Source organism: Cibotium barometz, chromosome 11 (assembly GCF_041138505.1).
Source record: "Cibotium barometz isolate CiBa-2024 chromosome 11, ASM4113850v1, whole genome shotgun sequence".
In the NCBI taxonomy this organism is placed as follows: domain Eukaryota; kingdom Viridiplantae; phylum Streptophyta; class Polypodiopsida; order Cyatheales; family Cibotiaceae; genus Cibotium; species Cibotium barometz.
Genome location: NC_141056.1, coordinates 51,533,393 through 51,557,871, shown reverse-complemented (window position 1 = coordinate 51,557,871; position 24,479 = coordinate 51,533,393). Strand labels below are relative to the sequence as shown.

At 45.1% G+C, this 24,479-nt stretch overlaps 1 protein-coding gene and 1 pseudogene across 1 annotated transcript; one reads left to right on the top strand and one right to left on the bottom strand.

Moving 5' to 3' along the window:
• The first annotated feature begins 332 nt into the window (after positions 1-332).
• LOC147634309 (uncharacterized) lies at positions 333-1,478 on the top strand (annotated as a pseudogene).
• A 7,340-nt stretch (positions 1,479-8,818) lies between these two features.
• LOC147634308 (nascent polypeptide-associated complex subunit alpha-like protein 1) lies at positions 8,819-22,877 on the bottom strand. Its single transcript, XM_086805446.1, has 4 exons — positions 22,653-22,877; positions 9,828-9,927; positions 9,585-9,715; positions 8,819-9,418 (listed from the first exon to the last, which is right to left on the bottom strand). Exons 1-4 carry the CDS (start codon positions 22,707-22,709, stop codon positions 9,080-9,082), a joined length of 627 nt encoding a protein of 208 aa, XP_086661572.1. The 5' UTR covers positions 22,710-22,877; the 3' UTR covers positions 8,819-9,079.
• Positions 22,878-24,479: the final 1,602 nt, after the last annotated feature.

The window sequence follows — 24,479 nt, the reverse complement described above, 5'->3', positions numbered from 1 at the left end:
GGTGACAGACGTGATAGGCTGACTATGGGAGTTGGCTCATTTTTTCTTTGATACCAGGAGTGTGGATGCCTCCAGGATTCGTTATTTGGTGGTTCACATAGTGGCAGACTTAGCACGCGACCTTGGATATGTATGCATACACGAGGTTGCTCTGTCTGAGCGGGAGGCAGTCGCCATGGGACACAGCCACTGGCGCCTGATCCGAGATTCTTGCAGCACACCGAGTGGGCAGATTCGTAGCCGCTCGGATGAGGACTATTCTCCATCCAAGGCGCTTGCGAAGGCCCGCTGCGTAGTATGGCTGAGACAGCCTCCACCTCAACAGGTCATCCATGAGGATCATCTCATGGAATGTACAGGGCCTTGGCGGCGCACACTATATACGTTATCGTGGTTGCTTGAGGCAGGAGCTTCAAAGATGCCTGGTTGGGGGCAGTATTGATATTCTGATGATGCAGGAGCACCATTTGGGTGAGAGCAGGAGCCGGAGATACGGTTCGGTGATGCCTGGTAGATGGGACACCTTTTGGTCTGCAGGGTTTGGCCCCTTGGGTGGGCAGGGAGGAGTATGTATGGTCATTGCGGATGTAAGGCGGCACGCCATTGTGGATCGCGGGATCATTGTGCCTGGTAGAGCACAGTATGTCATTCTAAGGATGCATGATGAGCTCTTTGGCGTGCTCAATGTCTATTCGCCCAACCATGCTAGTGCCAGAGCATAGCTCTAGACCCAGGTTACGGATGCATTGCCAGAGGCCACACATTGGTGTGTCGGGGGAGACTTCAACATGCTTGAGGACCCGCCCGCCGATAGGGTGGGTGGCAGTCATGTTACAGGCACGGCACAGGAGCTTGCAGCGTGGGAGTGATTTTGCATGACACTGAGGATCACTGATGCATGGCAGCATGAGGCTTTCTCCCACTCTCAGGATAGTCTTAGTTTCTCTCGGTCGCGGATCGCCGGCAGTCTATCATGGATTGATCGCTTCTATGTGGGCGACAGGTTAGGGGAGCGAGGGGGCCCCGTTGGCATTCTCGCTGGCACCTCTTTTTCAGACCATGCGCCATTTATTTTGACACTTGAGGAGAGGACACGGGAGACCAGCTTGCAGTTGAGGATCCCAGAGAGGGTACTTACAGATCCTAGTCTCGCTGAGGACATTGAGAGGATTTGGCATGACAGCCAGAGCTTAGACCAGGATGCAGCAGGCTAGTGTGCCCAGGGACTCATCGAGCTCAGCTCTTTTTTGCACGCTGCAGCCTTGACACGACTGGGAGAGACTCGCGAGCGGGAGCGTCAGTTGAGACTTAGCCTTGCTTCGCTTCAGCGCCTTTAGGAGCAGTAGCCTACATGTGAGTGGGTGGCGTCCAAGCTGAGCCAGGCACGCCAGGAGGTCAGAGAGGCAAAGCAGCAGAGACATGAGTTCTACTATCGTCGCGCCAGGCCTCCCAGTGGATGCAACTGGGTGATAGAGTGACTGGGGAGTTTTTTGAGATTACTGGACCCCGCCATGCTCAAGCAGGAGTCCGCCAGCTCATAAGGCAAGATGGATCGGTAGCCACTGAGCCCGGGGAGATCAGAGCCATTGCCACTGAGTTCTATAGAGACCTGCTTTTAGCGAAGCCAGCCACTAAGGGTCGGGATGCTTGCACAACAGACCGTGTGGGCCCATGTGCAGAGGAGGGTCACAGATCGTATGCGCACAGTTCTGGGTGAGCCTCTTTCAGAGGTTGAGCTTACTGAGGCCTTGAGGGTCCTTCCGTGCCATAGTTGCCCTGGGGAGGACGGATTGACGCCTGCCTTTTTTATGCACTATTGGGACCTTTTGGGGCCAGGCCTCCGCAAGGGCTTTCAGTATGTTTTGGACATTGGGGTGATGCCACAGAGCTTTTCAGAGGGCTTGATCTTCTTATCCCCAAGGGGGAGGGAGTATCAAATGATATTCGGCATTGGAGACCTATTACGATCCTCAATACTGTCTACACATTAGGAAATTTTTGAGCTCATTTTGGGGCCCTGTAAGGAAGTTTGACCGGAATATTCCCTCCAAAAAGGGGCACTAGATAAAATTTTTGCAAACGGACTCCAAATTTGTCGGACCTCACATATTTAGATTCTACTCTTCAAAAGCTATCCATTGATATATAACACGATAGGGTTCGGAGAAGGGACAAGATAGATACCTAGCAGATTCCTTTTTGCCTAGGAAAGATTCACGTAACGTGAATCTTTCCTAGTTCCTAGGCAAAAAGGAATCTGCTAGGTATCTATCTTGTCCCTTCTCCGAACCCTATCCTAGGAAAGATTCACGTTACGTGAATCTTTCCTAGGCAAAAAGGAATCTGCTAGGTATCTATCTTGTCCCTTCTCCGAACCCTATCGTGTTATATATCAATGGATAGCTTTTGAAGAGTAGAATCTAAATATGTGAGGTCCGACAAATTTGGAGTCCGTTTGCAAAAATTTTATCCAGTGTCCCTTTTTGGAGGGAATATTCTGGTCAAACTTCCTTACAGGATCCCAAAATGAGCTCAAAAATTTCCTAATGAGGTCTTAGAGCAAAGGCCTTGAGTTTGAATATCCAACCCTTCCTGGGGGAGTTGATTCATGCTACCCAGATAGGATTCGTCAAGGAGCGCAGTATCCTTGACAACATTTTCACCTTTTGGGAGGCGACGGCCCGAGCTAGATTTCTCGGTGAGGACCTGGTCGTCGTGATGCTTCTCGATTTTGAGAAGGCATACGATAGAGTCGATTGGGGTTTCTTAGAGGGCACTATGCTTCGCCTGGGCTTTGAGCCAGTTTGGATTCGAGGAGTGGCGGCTCTATATTCCACAGCTCGTAGCCAGGTGCTGATGGCAGGAGGACGGGGGCCGAGTTTTGAGTAGACCAGATCAGTCCGTCTCAAGGGTGTCCTCTCGCCCCGTTTCTTTTTCTCTTCTTTGCTGAGGCTATGAGCATGTATCTGACGGCAGAGGAGGCTGGATTGAGAGGACTCCAGCTCCCAGTCCGGGGGGAGGACCTGCTCGATGCTGAGTTTGCTGATGACACGGGTTTATTTTTGCATGGCCAAGAGGCCAATCTTCAGCGGGGGCAGAGCAGTCGCTTCAGGTTTTTAGTGCAGCTTCGGGAGCATTGATCAATTGGCACAAGACAGTGGCCTTTTGGATCAGTAGCGCTCCCACCCCGGCATGAAGCCCAGACCCAAGTTTTAGATGGATTCCTCCTGGCACAGCAATGCGGTATTTGGGATGCCAGATTGGACTAGATTTGTCACCTGAGCAGCAGATTGCCCCGCTTCTTCTGAGCATCCGGAAGAAGCTTTTGTATTGGAGTACAGCTCGGCTATCCTTGGCTGGATGGGTGGTGGTGGAAAATCAGGTGCTTTTAGCGACCATGTGGTACATCACGTCTTGCTGGATCTTCTCGAGCTCTTGCATCAACCAGGTACAGAGGCTGATCAGGAACTTTCTTTGGTCTGGGCGGGATGGTCAGCCAGCCCGGGCTAAGGTTTCTTGGGCAGTTATTACACTTCCGCTGGCCCAGGGGGGCTTGGGCATTATAGATCCAGTTGATATCAGAGTAGAGCCTTATTGGGGAAGCTTATTGTTCGGGGACTGCTTCCAAGCGCTGAGCCTTGGAAAGAGCTTCTTTTTCAGCGGCGGCGGCTGGCTCGGGCTCCCCCAGCAGGGGGCACTTGGGCACCAGAGATACGATGGATCTTCATAGAGATGAGGAGGACAGGCCTCAGTAGAGGATGGGAGGACAAATTTGCCTTGAGCATCCTGCGAGCTTGGGAGTTGCTGAGACCAGGACTCTCTCAGAGACCTCCTTCTTGTGATGAGGAGCGGGCGAGACAGCCGCTCATCTAGAGCCCAGCGGTACGCATAGAGCAGGGTCATATGCTCGGTTCTCGGCCTCGTCTAGCCTGTGGACCATTGGCAGCAGGCCCAACATGTAGTTTTGGAGACTGGCAGGCCTTCTGCCGTCTCCCAGAGGAGATCCAGGTGGAGAGGTTGAGTCACTTGAGAGGGGGGCTGATTATGAGGGATGACAACAGAGGAGTGGTTCACGCCTCTCGAGCCAGTGGCCCCACGGTAGATGGGAGCCTTTACACAGTTGGAGATCCTGATTGCTGTCAGAGCTTGCACTGAGGATGGTAGATGCCTCTACTATGAGATCCAGGATGAGGGCAGACTTCAGAGAGTGGAGGCGGAGTCGCCTTTGGTTGCAGAGTGCATCTTTCAAAGGATACGAGTAGTGGCCGCCGCTTCCCGGAAGTGGCATATTGATCCAGACCCTACACATGTGGACTCTGATTGTGGCGCATATGGGTATATGCAGCGAGCCCCTTGGCCTGGCTCCAGTGGGACCCTGGCGAGTACGAGTGGCATGATCCTTATGCATCCCGCGAGGCCACAGAGATCACCTTTTTCCAGTACACAGTTCGGTTGGGGAGACATATTTTGACGGCGAGGAGGATGGTCTCTCCAGCTGCATCGGAGCATTGGCGCTACAGGGACTCTCACAGGAGTTCCTAGACCAGGCTCTGGGCTAGTCGACAGGCACGCAGGATCTCGACTTTCCAGTGGGCTGGTCGCCCACCACAGGGGCTCTGCAGTTGGCACCTGTGGCTTGTCTTCAGCGGTCTTCCGCCTGCGTCGTCTGATGCGGCTACCCTTTGGAGACACAGAGACATTGCCTATGGGACTGTCCTCAGGCGCAGCAGATTTGGCTGTGGATGCTGCGCATTCTGGCCCCCCTCTCTCCAGAGGGCATGTATACGTGGGGTGCCGCTGCTTGGTCGACTTCGTCAGGGCCTGCTATGGGCTACGAGACGGAGCAGGACAGCCAGGCCATCAGATTCATTAGGGGCCAGCCTTGCCTCGTTCCTTCACTGGATTTCTCGTCTGCCGGCTGGACACAGGAGAGGGATCTACGATGGGAGCTCCTCAGCAGCCTCACCATCTGGTTCACCTGGAGAGCCCGGTGTTTCAGGGCCTTTGAGGGGAGACTGGAGCCACTAGCAGAGACTGTTCGGGGGATTTGGCAGGAGTTAATCCACACCCTGCGAGGACAGTATGACCGCATCCGGGGCGACTCGACGGATGAGGCGATCTTGCGGTGCCAGGCCTTTCACACCACTTGGTGCAGCGGCCCCTTCTATACCCTACACGCGAGTTCCCCCCGCTGGCACTACAAGCCACCTGTTTGGCTTTTCCCCCCTCCTATGTATGATATAGCCCCTCAGTTCTTTGTACTGATATTTGTATTTTTCTGCACCTAGGGAGAGTCTCCCTATCTGCCTTGTTTGGATCTCTGCTCTGTTTTCTTATGAGCAGGAGAGGGTCTTTTGTAGCCCTACGGGCGTTTTTTTATATAACTAATGAAATGATCTTTTCTCAGAAAAAAAAAGTAGATACTGCTAGTTATACTACTAAAACAAGGGCTAGTATTAGTAGAAACTGGTTTGTTACTTATTATAGCAATGTTTCAGTTTCTTTAAGTTCAAAAGGTAGTGTTGGTTAGTGCTAACAAGTGGTTCTATTATCAGTATCAAATGGATGGCTAGTTATTATAGCAATACTCTAATTCCTTTCACTTCACATGATGGTGGTAGCTAGTGCTAACAAGAGCCACTAAAATAGCCTTTAGATTGTTAGTTATCATGCAATGTTCTAGTACCTCATAGTATAGTAGTTGGTGCTAGTTAGTGCTAATAAGTGCCACTAGAACTAGCCTTTGAATGTGACTGGGTTATCATGGTAGTATTCTAGTATGTTACAACTCAGTAGGTAGTACTAGCTAGTGCTATTAAGTTATCATAGGTCACTTCCTAGGAGGTCACCCATCCTAGTAGTATTCACGCCACTATGCGTTTAACCTCCACCACTCTACTCCCTTCCAAGCCACGAAAATTGGTGGAGGGATGAGAATGGCCCTAGTCTTCTATTACTTTTATAGATGATCCCATTGCTTGGGACTCTACACATGTGGGATGTAGGCGGCTAGGACACGACGACCTTCCAACACCCTCCCTCAGCAAGGACGTAGGGTACCCAGAGGCTCTAATGATATGGGACTCAGAGGCTTCTCCCACTGTCAATAGTGTCACGGTTGGTACCCTTAGGATTTACCCACATGACCTTCTTTTTCGCTAGTGATTACACCCGGCATGTCAGCAAGCTTGTCCATCCGCTCATATATATCCTTAAATGCAGCATGGGGATTATTTCAATAATCATGCTTACGCACACACACAATCATATTCTCAAATGCTACATAGAGATATTCGGCCTTCGTTCAACTTCCGTGAAGAGGAATTGGCAAGTCCACCAGCTCCACTAACAACATCCCAACATGCCCTGCCTGGCTTTGATACCATGTTAGAAAATTAGGGACCACTTCCCGAGAGGTCACCCATCCTAGTAGTGTTCACGCCCCTACGCACTTAACCTCTCCCTTCCAAGCCACGAAATTGGTGTAGGAGGGATGAGAATGGCCCTAGTCTTCTATTACTTGTAAATGATCACATTGCTTGGGACTATACACATGTGGAGGTGGCCAGGCCATGACCTTCCAACAGTTAATGAAAACTATGCTCTAGTGTTTTAAAGCTATTTTGGTAGTACTAGATAGTGTAGTGCTAGTACTAGTAGCATGGCAATTTGTGCCTTACAATTCATTAGGTGGTGCTAGTGAGCTATCAAGTCATTCGGAGGTTCTAGTTAGTGCTGTCAAGTCATTAGGAGTCGTTAGGAGATGCTAGTCAGTCCTATCAACAAGTGCTTCTAATAGTAGCTCTTGGACTGCTAGTTATCATAGTAGTGCTATGGTGTCTTACAGTTCGTGTGGTAGTGCTACCAATAGTACCAACTACTAGTTAGTACTACCAATATTAGCTAGTGGTAATTAGTGCTGACAAGTGCGCCAGTAGTAGTTAGTGCTACCAGTAGTAATCAATGTTGGGCTAGTGCTAACAAGTGCTGCTAACAATAATTAGTGCAACCACTATTAACTAGTGCTAATTAGTACTGACAAGTATTGAAATTTTCGACCAATAGTAGTTAGTGCTACCAAAGTAATCAGTGCTGGTTAAAGCTGCTACAAGTAGTAGTAGTGAGTGCTACCAAAGTAATCAATGCTGGTTAGTGCTGACAATTTGCTAGGAGTAGTAGTTAGTGCTACCAAAGTAATCAGCGCTTTAGTGTTGACAAATGCTACTAGTAGTGGTTAGTGCTAGTTTAGTACTACAAATAGTAGACATCTTGTATTGTTAGTAACCTGCCAGTTGATGCGCCAATTAACTAGCAGTAGGTATTGGGTTGCTATTAGCTACAGCTCATTAGCAATGCAAAGATCACTAGTGTCCTTAATTTATTTAGGTACCGCTAATAAGTTATGGATTGACTGCTAGGTAATCACTGATAGTGGTAGAATTTCAAATCGTTCTTTCTTAGCCTTTATTGTATGTGCATTTAAAAACTCTAACCTTTTAATTATGCAATGTGGAGGATGAGATTTTTCTTGAGTTCAAGGTCTATCCCAACATCAAAATCCAACAATGCTCATTTGAGATTTAAACCCTATTTTGTTCACAAACGAAAGGATAGATATATATGTTATTGTATTCAATATGTCTAGATGGCCTTTTTTAAGGATTCAATCAACCAGATGCAACATCCCAACATGGGCTTCATGGAGTTGCAACTATGAATATGTGAGCACGACCACGCCAAATCCAACTACAAAGCTTTTGATCATACATACACCAATGTTACATCTATGTGGATGGGTATGTTGTGTGAACCACCATCATATGGCACCTTTCATCACTTTAAATCCCTCATGAGAGTGTGTAGTTGTGGACCCAAGAAAATTAAAACTTGCCCACAAGGGAAGGGTGAATGTAATCAACATGTTTCAGTTGAGGTATTCGAAGACGTGACTATTGTGATGTTATGTTAAGGGAAAAAGGAAGACAAGAAAAGTACTTACAATAATCAAGAAAATAAGTTTATAGTAGTCCCCTTCAAAAATTCATTCAACACAACTCCATAATTAGGTGGCAAGTTAAACAATTCAAAGCATGTGTGCATACTTTTCCTAAAGATGTGGTGGCCTCTATGGTAGATTTTGCGAGGAACTACACATTCAAGGAGCATAATGAAATACAATCTATGCATTGGCATTCAAACCAAGTCACTATTCTTGTTCACATCTCATATATTCGAATATTGAAATCGTACTCCTTTTTTTCTAACCACCACTTAGGATATAGCATGAAGAATTGTTGAACAATCAAAGTGTCATGTACCGTGTCATCAAAAATGTAGAAATGACAAGTTTTGTGTACCTCACCTTGTGACATTGGGTCTAGGTCAAATGGTGCTACTCAAAGCAAAGTGGCCTTTCTACTTTGTTGCAAGCTCACCGGCTTGAAGATGATGATGTGTAATTTCTTTGGATCTAGGTATGCCACAAGGGAGAGCATGATGGAGCTAGGACTTTTGTGAAAAGAGCATTGATGCACGATGATGAGAAACTAAAGGTATCAAACGTGGCTCAAGCCTCCTTCCCATCAATTTCCTTGAGTCTTGTAATTTTTAGAAAGGAAGCATGCCCATTCTCCACCCACATGAAAGTGTGGTTATATCGTATATACAACTATATGTATTTATACATATTAATTGCGTGTCAACAATAAAGTGTGAACTTTTCTTATCCACTAACGGAATCTGCAGATTACCAAACTCTATTAATTTGTTGAAATGAAAGAACACTTGCATATTATAAAATCTGAGATTACACATCACAAAACAAAGTATGCCATAATTCAAGGATATTACCACTAAAACCTGTTAATCGGGAAATAAACAAAGTATCAACCCTACAATATGCAGCAGTTAAGATTCTCCTCCAAAAACCCTTTCCAACCAAAATTGCAAAATCTTGTGTCTTGGATCACATGTTGATAAGTATGTCATATATAGAAGGAATAAAGTTTCATAAGCCCCTACACACTCTAGAGAACACCAATTGCAGCTATGGTTGCATACAAAATATCGAGCGGTCCTCCTAGGTTGTTAGCTCCATGATAGCACTGACAATATCTCCATCTGCAGTTCTCAAGGCAGAAACTGCCTTTAACCGTGACACTCCTGCTTGTGTCATGACCAACTCGATATCCTTGGGCTCAATGCCAGTCTCATCAACCTCCTCATCTTCATCTGGTTCAAATGCCACAGATGGTTCAGATTTAGAAACGCCATGAGCACCATCGGGAGCCTTAAACTGCTCGGCTGCCTGAGTTTGCAGCTGAGAGCTCAAATCTTCAATTTTTGCCTCTCCAAAAATAATGTATGTATCTGAAGCTGGACTTTTAAAGACATCTGGCTTAGATATCACGAAGAGGATCTGTTGCAGCACAACCGAGTTCCAATGGTAAGTTAGCCAAAAGATAAAGCATGCAGCTGCTCATTTGCATCATTGGGTGCATGTGTGCACGTCTACAAACAACTAATATAAAATGGATTGGAAATCCCTTTCATACATATAGAAACAATAATAGAATACAGCGTACATTTTTATTTCTTTTGATCGTCACCCTGGTAACCCCAGTAACAGGTTTCATGCCCAGCTTCTGCATTGCTTTCCTGCTCTTCTTCTCACTTCGACTCTGCTTAGATTTTCCATTTGCAAGGCTTCCATCATCTGTGCTACAGTCAAATGTGTCAAAGGCCTAGCTACATTTGAGCAGAGAACTAAAATTACAAAAACCTACTTTGCCAAAAAGTCCATCAACGGAGGCTAAGACAACACGTACCATCACCCTGAGCCTCTTCTAATTCTGGAGCGTCTTCATCATCATCGTCATCATCCTCATCGTCGTCGTCGTCTTCATGATCCTCAATAACTGGATCATCCTGGTAGCACGTGAAGACCCACCTCAGTTACAGTGAGTCCACAAAACACTCAAGTTTGTTCAAGTTTTCTTATGAATACATTCAGGATATCTTTCAGCTACAAAAAGATAGTCCACCCTGCTGGCTTCACAAATTCTTGAAAATCACCAAAATCTGTACATGGAAACTGCAAGTGTACACAATATACATGTGAAAGATGCAGCGCATTGGCAAACATTAGAAGAATGATTGAGCCGAGTGACTTTATTTGCAAATTGGAGGATAGGTAGCACGTTCTAGTGCAATCCCTGATACTCGTCCTCCAATCGCTCAAGATAATGAGGAGGTAGAAATCGCTTCTTGAGATCAGTGACAAATTGGTGCCATCAATAGTCAGCAACTCCATAGTTGGAATTGACTTGGGCCCAATGAATCCACCAGTGGTCAAGTTTTTACCTCACCGGAGCAATACCATCCACACTGTGTGGGAGATGTTTCCAGTCACTTCCGGAGGCTAGAAACCAACCGTCCTTCGAGGAACGGGAATCACCTGAATGGGAGTGCAACCGGTGTCTAAAAACCAACCACATAAGTGGAAAAAAAAAATCTTTTTTTTTTGGCTTAATCTCTTTACCAAACACTGATACCACTGTAACATGCAGAAGCTTACAGACAGGATTATACTTCAGATAATTAATATTCAGCACCTTGGTTCTTAATGATTGCACAATGTAGCGGAAGTATGAGTGCAAGAGAGAGGGAGAGGGGGAGAGAGAGAGAGAGAAGAGAGAGAATAAAGATACAGTACACCCTATTGGGTCCCAGATACCCTCTGCATGGCCCCCACCAAGGATGGTGTATTTGCTATATTGAATGATGAGAAAAAAGACTCAAATCTATAGATCTTCCCTTGGCTGTAAACCTTCAACCTGAAGATGACCTGGTTCTTGACCTTCAAGTTTCACATTTGCGTTATGCTGCCTTTGGCTGTCTTGGCCCTTGGAACACTTCAACACTTTGTGAATTATCAGATGCCTAAAAGACTAACTAGCCAATGCTTACATGGTCTCAACCATGCTGGTCAGTGGACTTCAGCAGGGGTCGGCCTGCTTCTATTCACTCCACGACCCGTTTTTATGTTCTTTTTTCTCTTGGCCACCTTGCTGTCCAGACTGCCCACGGCCTTGCTTGGCCTGACTGCCTTGCTGTCCAGGCTGCCCATGGCCTTGCTTGGCCTGGCCGACTGGCTGGACTGCTCCTTAAGGGCTGGCTGACTGGCTGTGCAGCCCTTGCGGCTGGCCGACTGGGCTACAGCCCTTAGGCTGGCTGCCATGTTGGCCAAGCTTGGTAGAAGCTGGCCGACAGGCTGCCAGGGCTGGCCACTAGATGCTATGGGACTTCATGGGCCAAAGTCATGGCCCATGACATGGCCCAAAGCTAGAGTTCCACCCTACACTCCATGCAACTACATGCTATTCCTCATATGCTTGGCATCTAGTTACAAGACGAATACCCGGAACACCTATCATCACAAGGTAACCATCAAGAAACGGTTTTCGATTCCGAGGATTGATAATATCCTAGATAAATTGGAAGGTGCAGATGCTTTGGTAGAATTGACCTAAAGAGTGGTTATCATCAAATCCAGGTGTTACTCGAGGATGTCCAGAAAACTGCTTTTAGGACCACTTTTGGTTTCTATGAGTTTCTCGTCATGCCATTTGGTCTCACAAATGCACGAGGATGTATTCTATCCTAGGCATGGGGAACTTGTTCTTTATTGTCAACTTGTTCAAGGCTCAGTAATCCGCACAAAGACGTGCGGTCTTATCTTTCTTCTACACAAAAAGAATCGGTGCAACAAATGGAGAGGATGAAGACCTGATGAAACCAGACCTAAGCAACTACGCAAGTTGCATCTCCAACTCAGCTTCCAACGCCTTAGAAAGACGATATGGAAACTTACTGGGTGGCTCAACTCCAGGCACCAAATCGATATGATGGTCTTCACGACGAGAGGGTGGGGGTTCGGGTGGGAGATCATCCCGCAACATGATGTCCTGAAACTGCTGGAGGAGTCCTGTCATCTGTGGCTCTAATGGAGTCGACGTGGATGTCAATATCTACTATGGGCGGACATAGATCATCACACACTTTGCTCCCTTTCTGATAACCTGGAGGTGGGAAATGAGCGGAATACCCTAAATGCTCCGATCCCCGCGGAAGCGACAAGATGGACCCAAGAAGACTCCTGAAGAAAAGATCAAGGAGGGCCTTACCGGAGGATTCCTACTGTCAAATGAGAAGCAATGGTACTTCAAAGAGAACCGTTGTTTTTTGCAACCACACAGGACATACAAAGAAGCATTGTTCTAAATGGCAGCCCATGGCCCAAAGTGTCGAGCAACAAACCTGTACAATGTCTACCGCCGTAGTTGTGCCACGCCCTCCATCCCCGCCCTCAACCACCAATGCTGTTGCTTTGAATGTAGTACTCATAGTAGTATTCGATGATAAGTAGGAGGGCACAGTTGAAGAGTGTCAGAAAGGTCTTATCAGAGCTTGTGGCACATTGAAGGGGCAACAATTTGTTCTTCTCTTCAACATGGGCAGTTTCGAAGATGCCATCTCTCCGGGTTGGCGAACAAGATGAGATGTGCCCGAGTGCCCTATCATTTAGACGTGGACGGGTTCACTCTCAACTTGCGTACCCATATCACCCAGAAAGCTCAATAGTTCGCCTTCACAATCGAGAAGGCCCAATTTTAGAGGGATTTCATTGTCTCGCCCCTTCGCGGGTGCGACATGATCGTAGGGATTCAGTGGTTCCGCCAGTATGCATGATTGGAGGTAGGACACCGAGTCACGATCGTCGTCGAAGGTTTACCTGAGCCTACTATCACCTTTCCAGTAGAAGAGCTATTCTGGCCTTTCTTCTAATCTTTGTTGTTGGATGTCCCCTTACCTAACTGTTGGTTAAACGCTTGGTTCTGCTAGTGATCTGCATCTGCTGCTACTAAGGTTTGGGGGTAACTGGAGGGGTAACTGGAGGGGTAACTTGGGGGTAACTTGGGGGTAACTGGGGATAACTTGGGGGTAACTTGGAAGTTGGGGGTAACTAGAGCGGTTTTGGGCTTGCCTCCATTGAGCATCATCTCGTGGTTCTACGCAAGAGTCAAAGCCCTATCATAACTCTGGGGTTCGAAGTTTCGAATGGGAACCGAATGTTGGGATCCAATCCCCGAATGAACTGCTTCACCTTCTCGTCCTCAGACTTCCCCAACTGTTGAGTTGATGTGATCACTTTGTTGGAGTAGGTGAGCACAAGGAAACCGTTCTAGGTGAGTTTGTAGAACTCGTCTTCGAGATTCATGTACTGCGGAGGTAGAAACCATGTCTTCAAATCTGACACGAAGGTGTCCCAATCATAGTCCGATAAGCCAATGTAGCAAACTAGACTAATGTTGCCACCAAGTGACTGCATCATCTGTGAGGTGTGGAGCCGTCAAATGGACTTTATCTTGGGTATCTGTGATCTTGGAGAGTGAAAAATGGGCAACAAACTGGTGGATGAATTCGGTCCCAACCGAATGGTCGTACTTGCCATCATACTTGGTGAAGTTTGGTGAGGCACACATAACGGTTGTCGAGACTGTGACTGGGGTTGTGGAGGACTGAGAAGGGATGAAAGAAGTTACCAGAGTCTACAGTGTTTGTTGGAACTAGTCCCTCAAGTCTTCTCGGGCCTGTTGCTTGTTCACCTTTGCTTCGAGCTCTGCCCGCAGCCGCTCCTCTTTAGGCTTACGTTTGGCTTTCTCTGACAACTGTTCGGCCCATCTTGCTTCACGGTCTCGCTCTTCTTTTTTAGTCATCCATCAACACCACTACTCCATTAAAGAACTTTGTTCTTTAGGTGTCTCTTGCTAGGTGTCACCAGGAGGTGAAACTTTTTGCAGTTGTTTTCTTTTTTTACATTTCTTTATAAATATATATATTTTTCTTTTCTTTCTCTTTGGTTGCTGTTGTTTTCCCCTCGAGCTGAGGAAGATGAGTTGGCTAAACAACTCGAAGATTATTTGAGGATGGGCCAGATCCGTCCAAGTAAATCACCTTGGGGTGCACCTGTGTTGCTTAGGAGAAAGAAGGACAATACCTGGAGAATGTCTATAGATTACAAAAGATTGAACAAGCTGACAATTAAGAACCGTTATCCTCTCCCTAGATCAGATGACCTGATTGACCGGTTAGCAGGAGCGAAATATTTCACGAAGATAGATTTACGTACTGGCTATCACCAAATATGTATTCATGAAAGACATGTCGAAAGAACCGCCTTTCAGACTAGGTATGGCCATTACGAGTTTCTCGTATTACCTTTTGGGTTAACCAATGCTCCAGCCACTTTCCAGCAAATGATGAACGATCTTTTTCGTGAACATTTGGGGAAATTTGTGGTGGTGTTCCTGGATGATATTTTGATATATAGCCGTACTCTTGAGGATCATGTCAGACACCTCACGATTGTCTTATCTATTTTAAGACAGAATCGACTATATGCTAAGCTAAGTAAATGTGAGTTCTTTATGACCAACATCATTTACTTGGGACACAAGATCACTAGAGATGGATTGAGCATTGACTATGACCGAGTTCAAAAGGTTTTGGACTGGCCTATACCGCGAACAGTGAAACAACTTCGTTCTTTTCTCGGTTATGTTGTTTTTCTTCGGAAATCTGTATGGGAGTACTCTCAGCTCACACTATGTGTGTGATGCGGATGATTTGAGAGGCAAGAAAGCTCGTTGGGCAGAGTTAATGCAAGATTTTGATTTTGAGATCCGTTATCGAAAAGGGTCCGTGAATAGTATTACAGATGCGCTTAGTCGGATTAGAGAGGTGAATACTTTGTCGTTCACCGAGATTTCTATTGACTTATTTCAATCATTGAGAGGGCTTTGCAGGACTGATAATTATTTTGGTCCATTTTGGTAGAAGATCCAGGACGGGAGCTCATTGATTGACCAAGACTCGATGACTGAGCAGTCTACTATTCAAGCTGCAGGAGGCCAGTGGATGATTCGGAATGGTTTACTATTCCATAATGACAAAATTTGTGTACCACAGATCCTGGACATTAGGTCCAAGATTCTTAAGGAGTGTCACGACGCCTCTTCTGTTGGACACCCTGGGGTACACAGGACATTATCTTTAGTGAAACACACTTTTTATTGGCCGAAGATGAAAGGGTATGTAGAAGAATATGTTCTCAAGTGTCAGATTTATCAGGCAAATAAAGCTGAACGCTTTAGACAGGCTGGGTTGTTGCATCCTTTGCAAATCCCAAGTAATAAATGGGAAAGTATTTCCATGGATTTTATTACCGGATTGCCAAGAACACATCAAGGCCACGATTCTATTTGGGTTGTGGTAGATCGCTTAACAAAAATGGCTAGATTTTTACCGACCCGGAAGACTATTACACCTACGCAATTAGCTCGGCAGTTTATCGAGCAATTGTTTAGACTGTACGGGTTACCGCAGGACATAGTCAGTGATAGGGACTCTAAGTTTACGAGTGACTTTTGGAAACTTGTTTTTGAGAAGTTGGAAACAACTTTGAATTTGAGTTGCTCTGATCATCCTCAATCTGATGGCCAGACTGAAAGAGTGAATCAGATTTTGGAGGATATGCTTCGGGTATACGTATCCAAAAGACAGAGTTCATGGGAGGATTATCTTCTTATGTTAGAATTTGCATATAGCAGTACTAAGCATACGAGTACAGGGTTTAGTCCTTTCATGCTTATGTATGGTTTTCAACCTAGATCACCTGTTTTTACAGTAGGATTCTCAGAGCTTCAGCATGATGCAACATGTAATTTTTTGCAAGATATGCAGAAAATGTTACAAGTTGCGAAGGAATCTATTAGAAGTGCTCAAGACCGAGACAGGTTTTATTCTAATAGACATCGTTCACCTAGAGAGTTCTCTGAAGGAATGATGGTGTATTTGCGAGTTCCGAAAGATTCCGAGACTTTGCGGACAGGTAGATCTCCGAAATTATCCCCTAGATACTGTGGACCATTTCGTGTTACACGACGGATTGGTTTAGTTGCATATGAATTGGATTTGCCTTCTCATGTGAAAGTTCATCCTGTATTTCATGTCAGTAGACTTAAGGAAGTACTGGGTGGAGCAGATCAGTTAGTTACTCCTCAAGAAATTATAGATGTCCAGGACATGACATTTGTTCCGCACGAACCTGAAAAGATTCTTGGATTTCGTGAACGAAGATTGCGTAGTACGCTTATCACGGAATACAAGATCAAGTGGAAGGATCGTGTTGAGGAGGACGCTACATGGGAGACATTGACTTCTCTTCACAGAGATTACCCTGGCTTTTTAGTGAGCTCAGGAGTGAGCTCTTAGAGGAAGGGGAGTATGTCATGTGCACAGTGTGTATCTACCGTGTGCTATACGCATGCAAGACTAGTTTCAAGGCTTGGGAAAGCTTGGAACTAGGCAGGTTGATTGACGAGCTGAGTTAGGAATATACTAACGGGCGGGCACCCAAGTATGGACGGGCGGGCACCCAAGTGTGGACGCTCGATGACCGGCCCTTCTTTTCTTTCTCTTTGGTTGCTGTTGTTTTCCCCCGAGATCTCTTGGAAGGGCTTGGGCCATTGCAATGTCAGAATGGGTCAGCCAGTGGGACTTTGGACCAGTGGTTGGCTAAGCCTAAGAACTACATTGAAAGATGAATGACAGTGTCCAGGACATGGCCACTGAATGAGGGCATAGGCCGGTTTACACTAGTAAGTGGCCGCCACCAAAATGTGAATGTATCTTGAATTCTAAGCAAATTCTGAAGTGACCATAGTGGTCAAAGATGGTCAGGAGACCAGAAGGAATGCAGATGACATCATCCCTAAAATCTAGGGAACTGCTATTTTGGGCAGTGTCGGAATTGAAAAGTGTTCGCGTCAGTTTGTGCGGAATGTCAAGGGGGCCAAAAGCTGGCAAAGGACTGTTGTGAGAATGTGAACCAGTCAGGAGATTTTTAGCTTGGAAGATTGCATGTGGAAAAGGCTTAAAAATGTGCCAAGTGTCAAATTTATGTGCATTTTCCACACTGGGAAGAGGGAAGCGTGGGATTTTGGGCTGAATGAGGCTCATTTGCAGCCATTATGGTGGATTGTTGCAGGTTAAGAGCTATTGTGGTGCACTCCCTTGCCCTGCAACTCATGTATTGAGGGTTGAGCTTGCTCCCCACAGTCTCTCTCTCTCTCTCTCTCTCTCTCTCTCTCTCTCTTGCAGACTATGGTAATGCTCTCATCAGATAAAATCAGGTACAGTTGTGTGAATTTCATGCTTATATGCAGAGGCTAGTTGCCTCCTTGAACAGGAACCGGTGTAGTTAGTTCCTACACCAAAGCAGGGATGGAAGAGGGTAATAACCTCTTCAATACAACGCTGTTTCAGCACTGTTTAGGTGCTGTTTTTGGGCTGTTATGTTGCCCGGTTGATGCCAGAATGCAGTAGGACTTTGCTAAAGTCCCCCAGGACAGTACAAGGGTTAATTTGGGCTGAAAACAGGTCTGTGCAGGAAATTACAGCAAGCTGAATTGTGATGTTTTGGACTCCATTGGGTAGTCTGATGCCTATGGAAGTGAGCCTGTCAATTGGGACTCATTCTGAGATGTTATGGAACAGTTTTAGTGCAGTTATGCTGGCAAATTTCTCCCAGAATTTGTAAAACTCAGCTGGTGCAAGTAGAGTGCTCTGTTGCACTCGTGCTTTGTATTTTCCAACTTTTTAACAATAAAGAAATACCGCAAGGGGCGCCGGACTTCGGGGCCAATGTGTTGTTGAGCGAGGGAGCGAGGATTCTGTGATTGTGTGTCTAAGTAAGTCCAGGTTATTTGTGAATGAATTACCGCTTTATGTGTCCATAGACCGGGTTTACTAGGCCAAGGTTGTCTGTAGTTCTACCAATTTTTTTTTCCATTTGAACTCTTTCGAGTTGAATCTCAAGTTGCCTTATCTGCTCCTTTAACTTTTGGTTGTCTTCGTCTTCTTTTTGCGAAAGCGTTTCTTCGAAGGGTTCTTCTTCTTTAGTAATGTCTTCGGAGCTAGATGCCATGGTGGATGGGCGAGTGGTTTTTCCCAATCTCAACTTTACCATCCACAAGATGCTCCCACCCTAGGTTGCCACGTTGAATCACGTTCCAAGCTCTGATACCAATGTAGCATACGCCAAGCTAGGACCATGTGAAACAACGAGGCCTTCATTAAACCTGAGTTTAGTGAGTCTTTAATAATCCTTTAAACACCATACATAAACTGAAAGAGACGACACCAAACGGGGTCCCAAGGTACCTACTGAAACCCCCCCCCCCCAAGGGCGCGCGCAAACAGGGGTATTTCATTTATTTCTTCTGGAGAACTGAATACAAGCTGAACCGTGTCCACAAGACTGAGCGGACAAACTAACTGACTGACCGCCAAACGCAAGGACAAAGTGATCAAACGCTGGGCAAAACTATGCATAAGTTGTAGGCGACCGTGAAGCTATCTTCGAAGAGAATACACCGGCCCGAGACCGAGGGTTGGTGTGTTGAGAACTCTAGGAAGAGACCGTGTGAAACAACCAGTCCTCTCTTTAAACCTAAGTTTAGTGAGCCTTTAGCAATCCTTTAAACACCATACCATACATGAACTAAAAGATGTAGTCCAGACGACACCAGATGAGGTCCCAAATTACCCACTGAAGCCCCCTCCCCCATCTTGCGCCCCGCAAGCAGGAGTATTTGCTTTATTTTTTCTAGAGAACTAAATATAAGGTGAACTATGTCCACAAGACTGAGCGGACAAACTAACTGACCGACCGCCAAACGCAAGGACAAAGTGACCAAATGTTGGGCAAAATTGTGCTTAAGTTGTAGGCGACTGTGAAGCTATCTTCGAAGAGAATACATAAGCCCGAGACTCAGAACTCTCGGAAGAGACTGAGCTTCTGATGCCTTGGCTTGAAAGCACAAGAATGCTAAAAGTATGCAAAGGTTGGATGCCTAAGCACACATGCTTGACTGATGCTTGAGAACTTGATTTTTATCTAATGATTTATGAATTGTGGCTAACTCACCCTTATATATGTCCAAAGGGAGCTGGTCAACTCGCATAAAGACTGTCGACCTATTTTAATTCTACCACGACTGGTATATTAGCACTAAATGTTAGTCTTTGGTCGTGGGCTTTTCCTGGCTGCTCGTTGACTGTCAAACCTGGTCGACTGCTGCCCAAGCCCTAACTAGGGCTGCCGACTCGACCTAGATGGTGGCTAAAGGTATTAAATAACTTTTGCAAGGCTGCCCCTCCTTGGGTTGGCCTTACAGCTAGCTGCCTTAGGGCTGGCCCCTACTACATGGATGCAACTAACATTCTCTAATGAATTCTACTCCTAAGGCTAACATCTACATGGACCTACATGAGGACTACTTGCTGAATTCTCCGAAGTGGGTTAAGAGGATTGACCTGACAAACCTCTATGGTTGGGAGACTAACCTACATAGCTCGTGCCTGACATGTCCTGGACTCGGGCTCATGGTACACAGTGACACTGGCTCATCAACAGTGCAAGAAACATGTACAGAAGTAGTACCTTGATAGGATATTTTGTCGTATGGCGTGACCCCTTTGTAGTGCATGGGTGCACGTGACAAATTATGCAACAGCTCTTAAATCTTGAGGATTCATTGCTGAAATATTGGTAAGAATCAGACCTTTCACCTTGCCATTCAATTTCATGTGTTTCAGGTACACGATGAAGGCAAAACAATGATTCTACTCTCAATTGTGAGAAGTCTTTGGGCAAATGAAATGTATGTTGATATGCTCAAGTAAAGGCCATTGACAAGAATGTTCACAAGTTTGAAGCTTCACTTGAGCCTTTGCCAAGGGCAAGGCGGTGAATGAATTTAAATCAGTTCAGCATCCTCAATTTGAAAGATTCACGCATGATCACATGGGGATGGAATCCCATGGTGCTCTCACAGTGATGAGGGGTTGAGGGTTGCCAGTCATTGTTTGCTACTGTCTTCCCTTGCATCGTGGAAAGAAGTGGCAGTTTGACAAGACTGGGCCTTGGGCTTCCCACTAATGATGCTTGATGCAGTTCACTCCTTAATGGTAATGAAAATGTCAGTTTAAGGGGGGAGGGGGCGAGAGGGGACAGCCCATCTTCTGATCCCTAATGTTGTGCAATTGTTCCATGATGGAAAGAAGCAAATCTTCTTATGTATATTTGTGAAATGATGTTTCGATGCTTATGCTGAATTCAATGGTTAATTATTGTGTTTAAGTGAAAATACTCTTGGTTTTCGTTTCTGGTTTGCTACAGGGAGAGGGGAAGAAATGAGGGCAAAAAGAGCACACCAACACGGGAAGCTCCAACTCATGTTAGACTTATGCTTGGATGGAGCTAATATTTCATGGTTGAAACTAGATATAAACCTCTAATTATAGTAGCACAAATAAATTATGATAAGCATCACAGCATCTCTCATAAATATAGAAAGACAAACATCAAAAAAACTTACAAGTTAAAAAAGAACAAGTACAATCCCAATCTCTAAGCCCAAAATCAGGTATATCAAGATGCAAAAAAGAATAACCTTTTTTCCCAAAAAAAAAAAAGAATAACCTTCACAAATAGTTGGTCATGCCCGTTGTGATACTCAAAGGTGTATCCACAATGGATGAGAGCACAATTGTGGTGTGCAATTGAAAAGCAATCCTGAAATGAATAAACTTGCGATCAGAGAGAGAGAGAGAAAGCGCGAGATGGGACATAAATAATTGATAACCCTCAATAAATCCCCCTTCCTTGCAATGATAAATACCCTCGAGACTCGGGAGTTCCCCTAGAGAATAAATAATTGATAACCCTCAATAAATCCCCCTTCCTTGTAATGATAAAATACCCTCGGGAGTTCCCCTATAGAAAAATATGAAACCAAACACTAAGGCCTTTGTCTATGGCAAGCCAAAAAAAAAACACTTATAAATTTACGGATTATCAATTTGAAAGGATAGAGAGCTCGGAGGTTGTAACAGAGCATGCGAGCAATGGGAGCTTGAGCTTGAGAGGCTAGAGCTATGAGAGCTTGAAACTTGTGATGGAGAGACGGTTGAGGGAGAGCTTTTTAAAGGGAGGCCAAAGAGTCCAAGGCACCCACCCAAGGCCAAGGACTAATTGTTGGAAGACGGTCTGCGAAGACACAAAGAGGGAGGTAGTTGAGGAGAGTTGCCCTAACTTAGGAAGGTGCCTCACCTCAACCCTCCAAATACGGTGCAGTGATCACAAGGATAGAGCGAACTCATCCTTTGAATCCACACCAAAAGTCAACATCCACAGATCCTTGGCTATTAAGCCTAAAAAGACACCAAAAGCAAGAAATCCCCATAACAGTCAAAAACAACCATAAACAGCCATTATTTTTTTTAGGCAAGTCATAAACAAAGGGAGGGGACGGAGTTTTTTAAAAAAATCAATCCGTACGGTACCATACAATATCGTATTGTACAATGCCACAGTGCCGTACTACATACAAGAGCAACTATGGTGAAGCCGTAACAACATAGTGCTTAAGAATGTCAATTTAGTATGCAAATTTCTCTTGAAAAAGAAGGTGGAGATTCACTAGGATTTGACAATTGAGAATGTATGTGTGCTACCAGCCCAGTAGTGTGGGGTTGGGATTGTAACTTGTGAAGGGAAGAGTCCGAAGTTCAAATCCCCATTGGTATAGTGGCCACCACAAGTTGTAATGTCTTCTTACCAAATTGCAACATAGTGCTTAAGAATGTCAATTTAGGACGCAAATTTCTCATGGAAACAAAGGAGGAAATTCATTGATTTGATGTTTAAGAATGTATGTATGCTACCAGGCCGGCTGGGTTTGTGACATGGCACATGAGCACATAAACATATGTATTCATGTGTGTGTGTGTGTGTGTGTGTGTGTGCGTGACAATACATATGCGTATGTACTCGGGGAGGGAAGGGTCCCGAGTTCAAATCCCCATTGGTATTGTGGCTACACCACAAGTTGTGGCGCGTTCTTACCGAATTGCAACAACAAAAGGATGTATGCAAGGGGGTTAAAAAGTACGTGCGTGTACTGGTTCGGTGAACAAACCCTTTAAACCTTAGAAGCATCATCACACACATGCCTACATGCTTATACATACATATATACACTACAATGAAGCAGCCAAAGGTTAGGGATACATGCTACATCTCTCATATCAAGACATTGGGTACTATTTTAACCGTAAGAATGCCAAAAGCTAAGCAAATTCAGCAACAAGGGTTCGGGTTTCTCAGCCAAACGAAACTTCAATTCAAGAACATAACGCGCATATATTAAACACATAAGATGGCAAAAAGGAACAACTAGGTTTGCTAGACAAGTATATTAGGGTTTACCGAGCACCACAGCTGAGCAAAACTCTTACATAGAGCTATCAAAACGAAAAACAGAGAACCAAGTAGTTGAAGCAAAAATTAGGTCGTGGCCTGCTATCAGGGAGATAAGAACTTAGTGGCCTCCGTTGGAACTGAAAAGGGTTAACGGTGACGGTTTTCTGACCTCTCGACCAGATGAAGCAAGGCATACGCATACAGCTTAAGGGAAAAAACAGAAAAGAAAACTAGGTGGCGGAGGGCGGGGGCAGCATAGTACCTGGAGCTTCTGATGCTCAAGCTCGGAGGCAAGATCTGCTGCGCTCTCCGCCGTCATGGCTTCTTCGCAATCTGTCGGATGGGATCGCGAAGACCATCTACTTCACACTGTCGGGCTTTTGTCTATAGGCGAACGCTACAGTGGAAGGCAATGTTTTCCAAGTTGAGGGTGGGAGTTAGCTCGTCCACCAATTTGCTTTGGATTCACTTCACCTTTTTCCTATGTTCTTGAGTGGAAAGATATCTTCCAAAGATAGATTTGTATATAGCAACAATATAACAACAGTAAGCAATGTTATGGTACCACTAATTCGAGACTTCTTTCCAATTTGTTTTTCTTGTTGTCTTCCAAAAATAGAGTTGCATATAGCAACAATATAACAACAGTAAGCAATGTTATGGTACCACTAATTCGAGACTACTTACCAATTTGTTTTTCATGTTGTTTTTTCATCCATATGTGCATGGCCCACCTAGCTAGTGCATGGGCTTCTACTTTTTCATCCAATCTGTGTTGAATTTTCTCGTCCCTATAAAACCCTGTTAACTGCATTATCTTTATCACACAGTTAGCTAGCTCGACAACATAAGCAAACAAGGGGAGCCATATTCTTGACACCCACGTTTGAGAAAGGGCTTTTGCTACAATAGCACACAATGAAGGCCAATTGCTCCAAGGTCACACTTGATACCTAGGCATGCATCCAATATGCACTCATAAGATATCAATCATCACATGTCATTAACGCATGTCTCATGCACGTGAAAAGCACCCTTCTATATATGATTGCCAACATATTTATAAAACCTCTCTCTCTCTCTCTCTCTCTCTCTCTCTCTCTCTCTCTCTCTCTCTCTCTCTCTCTCTCTCTCTCTCTTGTAATGATATCCCTTAACTTGTTATGGCCTTTTGGTCCATGGTATCTAGAGCCTCAAAGGCCTCAGAACCCCTTTGATCTTGAGAAGAGCTGAAAAGAAGAGTCAAAGTTAAAAGCACCAAATGCCTCCATTGAGCCCCATCTCACTTGATTCTCCTCAACTTAGCCCACACAGAGATCTTGCATACAAGGAATACAGCCCATGAAATCAACTCTTCCCACAATCATGTGCCAAAAGAAGTGGAAGATGTTCTTCCCACAGCCATAATAAATTTTTTATGCAACAACCCTGCACTTTGCTTGGATCGGCCCAAGATGTTTGCACATAAAGACAACCATGATCTTGTATCAACATAAGAAATTGGTGATAATTTCAAATACTCAACCCTTGCTATTAAAAAAATTAAAGGGAGAACTAGTAAAACACATTGTAAAAGATAGCCATGCATACCAACGTTCTAAAGACAAAGTAGATGGCCAATGTCAAGCACTTCATTAAGCAGATTTTTGCAGTTCCAAAAGCAAAAGGAGGTGCACCCAAGCATGATTCTCAAGCCCATGTTGATGAAGATGGCTAAAACATTCTTGTATATAAGATTAAATGACTTAGATGGAACAGCAAAACACAATTTTCAAGACCACTTTGATCAAGATGGCATGCAACCCAACAAGGTGCAAATAGAATCACATGTCTATAGGATGCAACATGATCTAGGCTACACACACTGGGAATACATCACATCTTGGCAAGATGGACAAGAAGGGTTTTATTGCCAAACATGCCACTGTGCCTCATGTATTTCGCCATGATGTGCAAGATGCCCATGCATCTAGGGCACAAGAAGGCTCAAGGACTTTAAAGTAGGTGACAAATCCCTCAAATTTGAAGCTTACCATGGGGAGCGCAATGAACTGCATAAGACTTTTGGCTACATAGGTGGCCAAAGAGT

Bases quoted from the DNA above. Each gene is read 5' to 3' on its own strand.
- LOC147634308 (XM_086805446.1), bottom strand. From the start codon at position 22,709: ATGACGGCGGAGAGCGCAGCAGATCTTGCCTCCGAGCTTGAGCATCAG. The intron at 9,928-22,652 runs GTACTATGCTGC...ACGTGCTACCAG, and splicing joins TTGAGCATCAGAAGCTCCAG to GATGATCCAGTTATTGAGGA. The intron at 9,419-9,584 runs GTACGCTGTATT...GTGCTGCAACAG, and splicing joins CGATCAAAAGAAATAAAAAT to ATCCTCTTCGTGATATCTAA.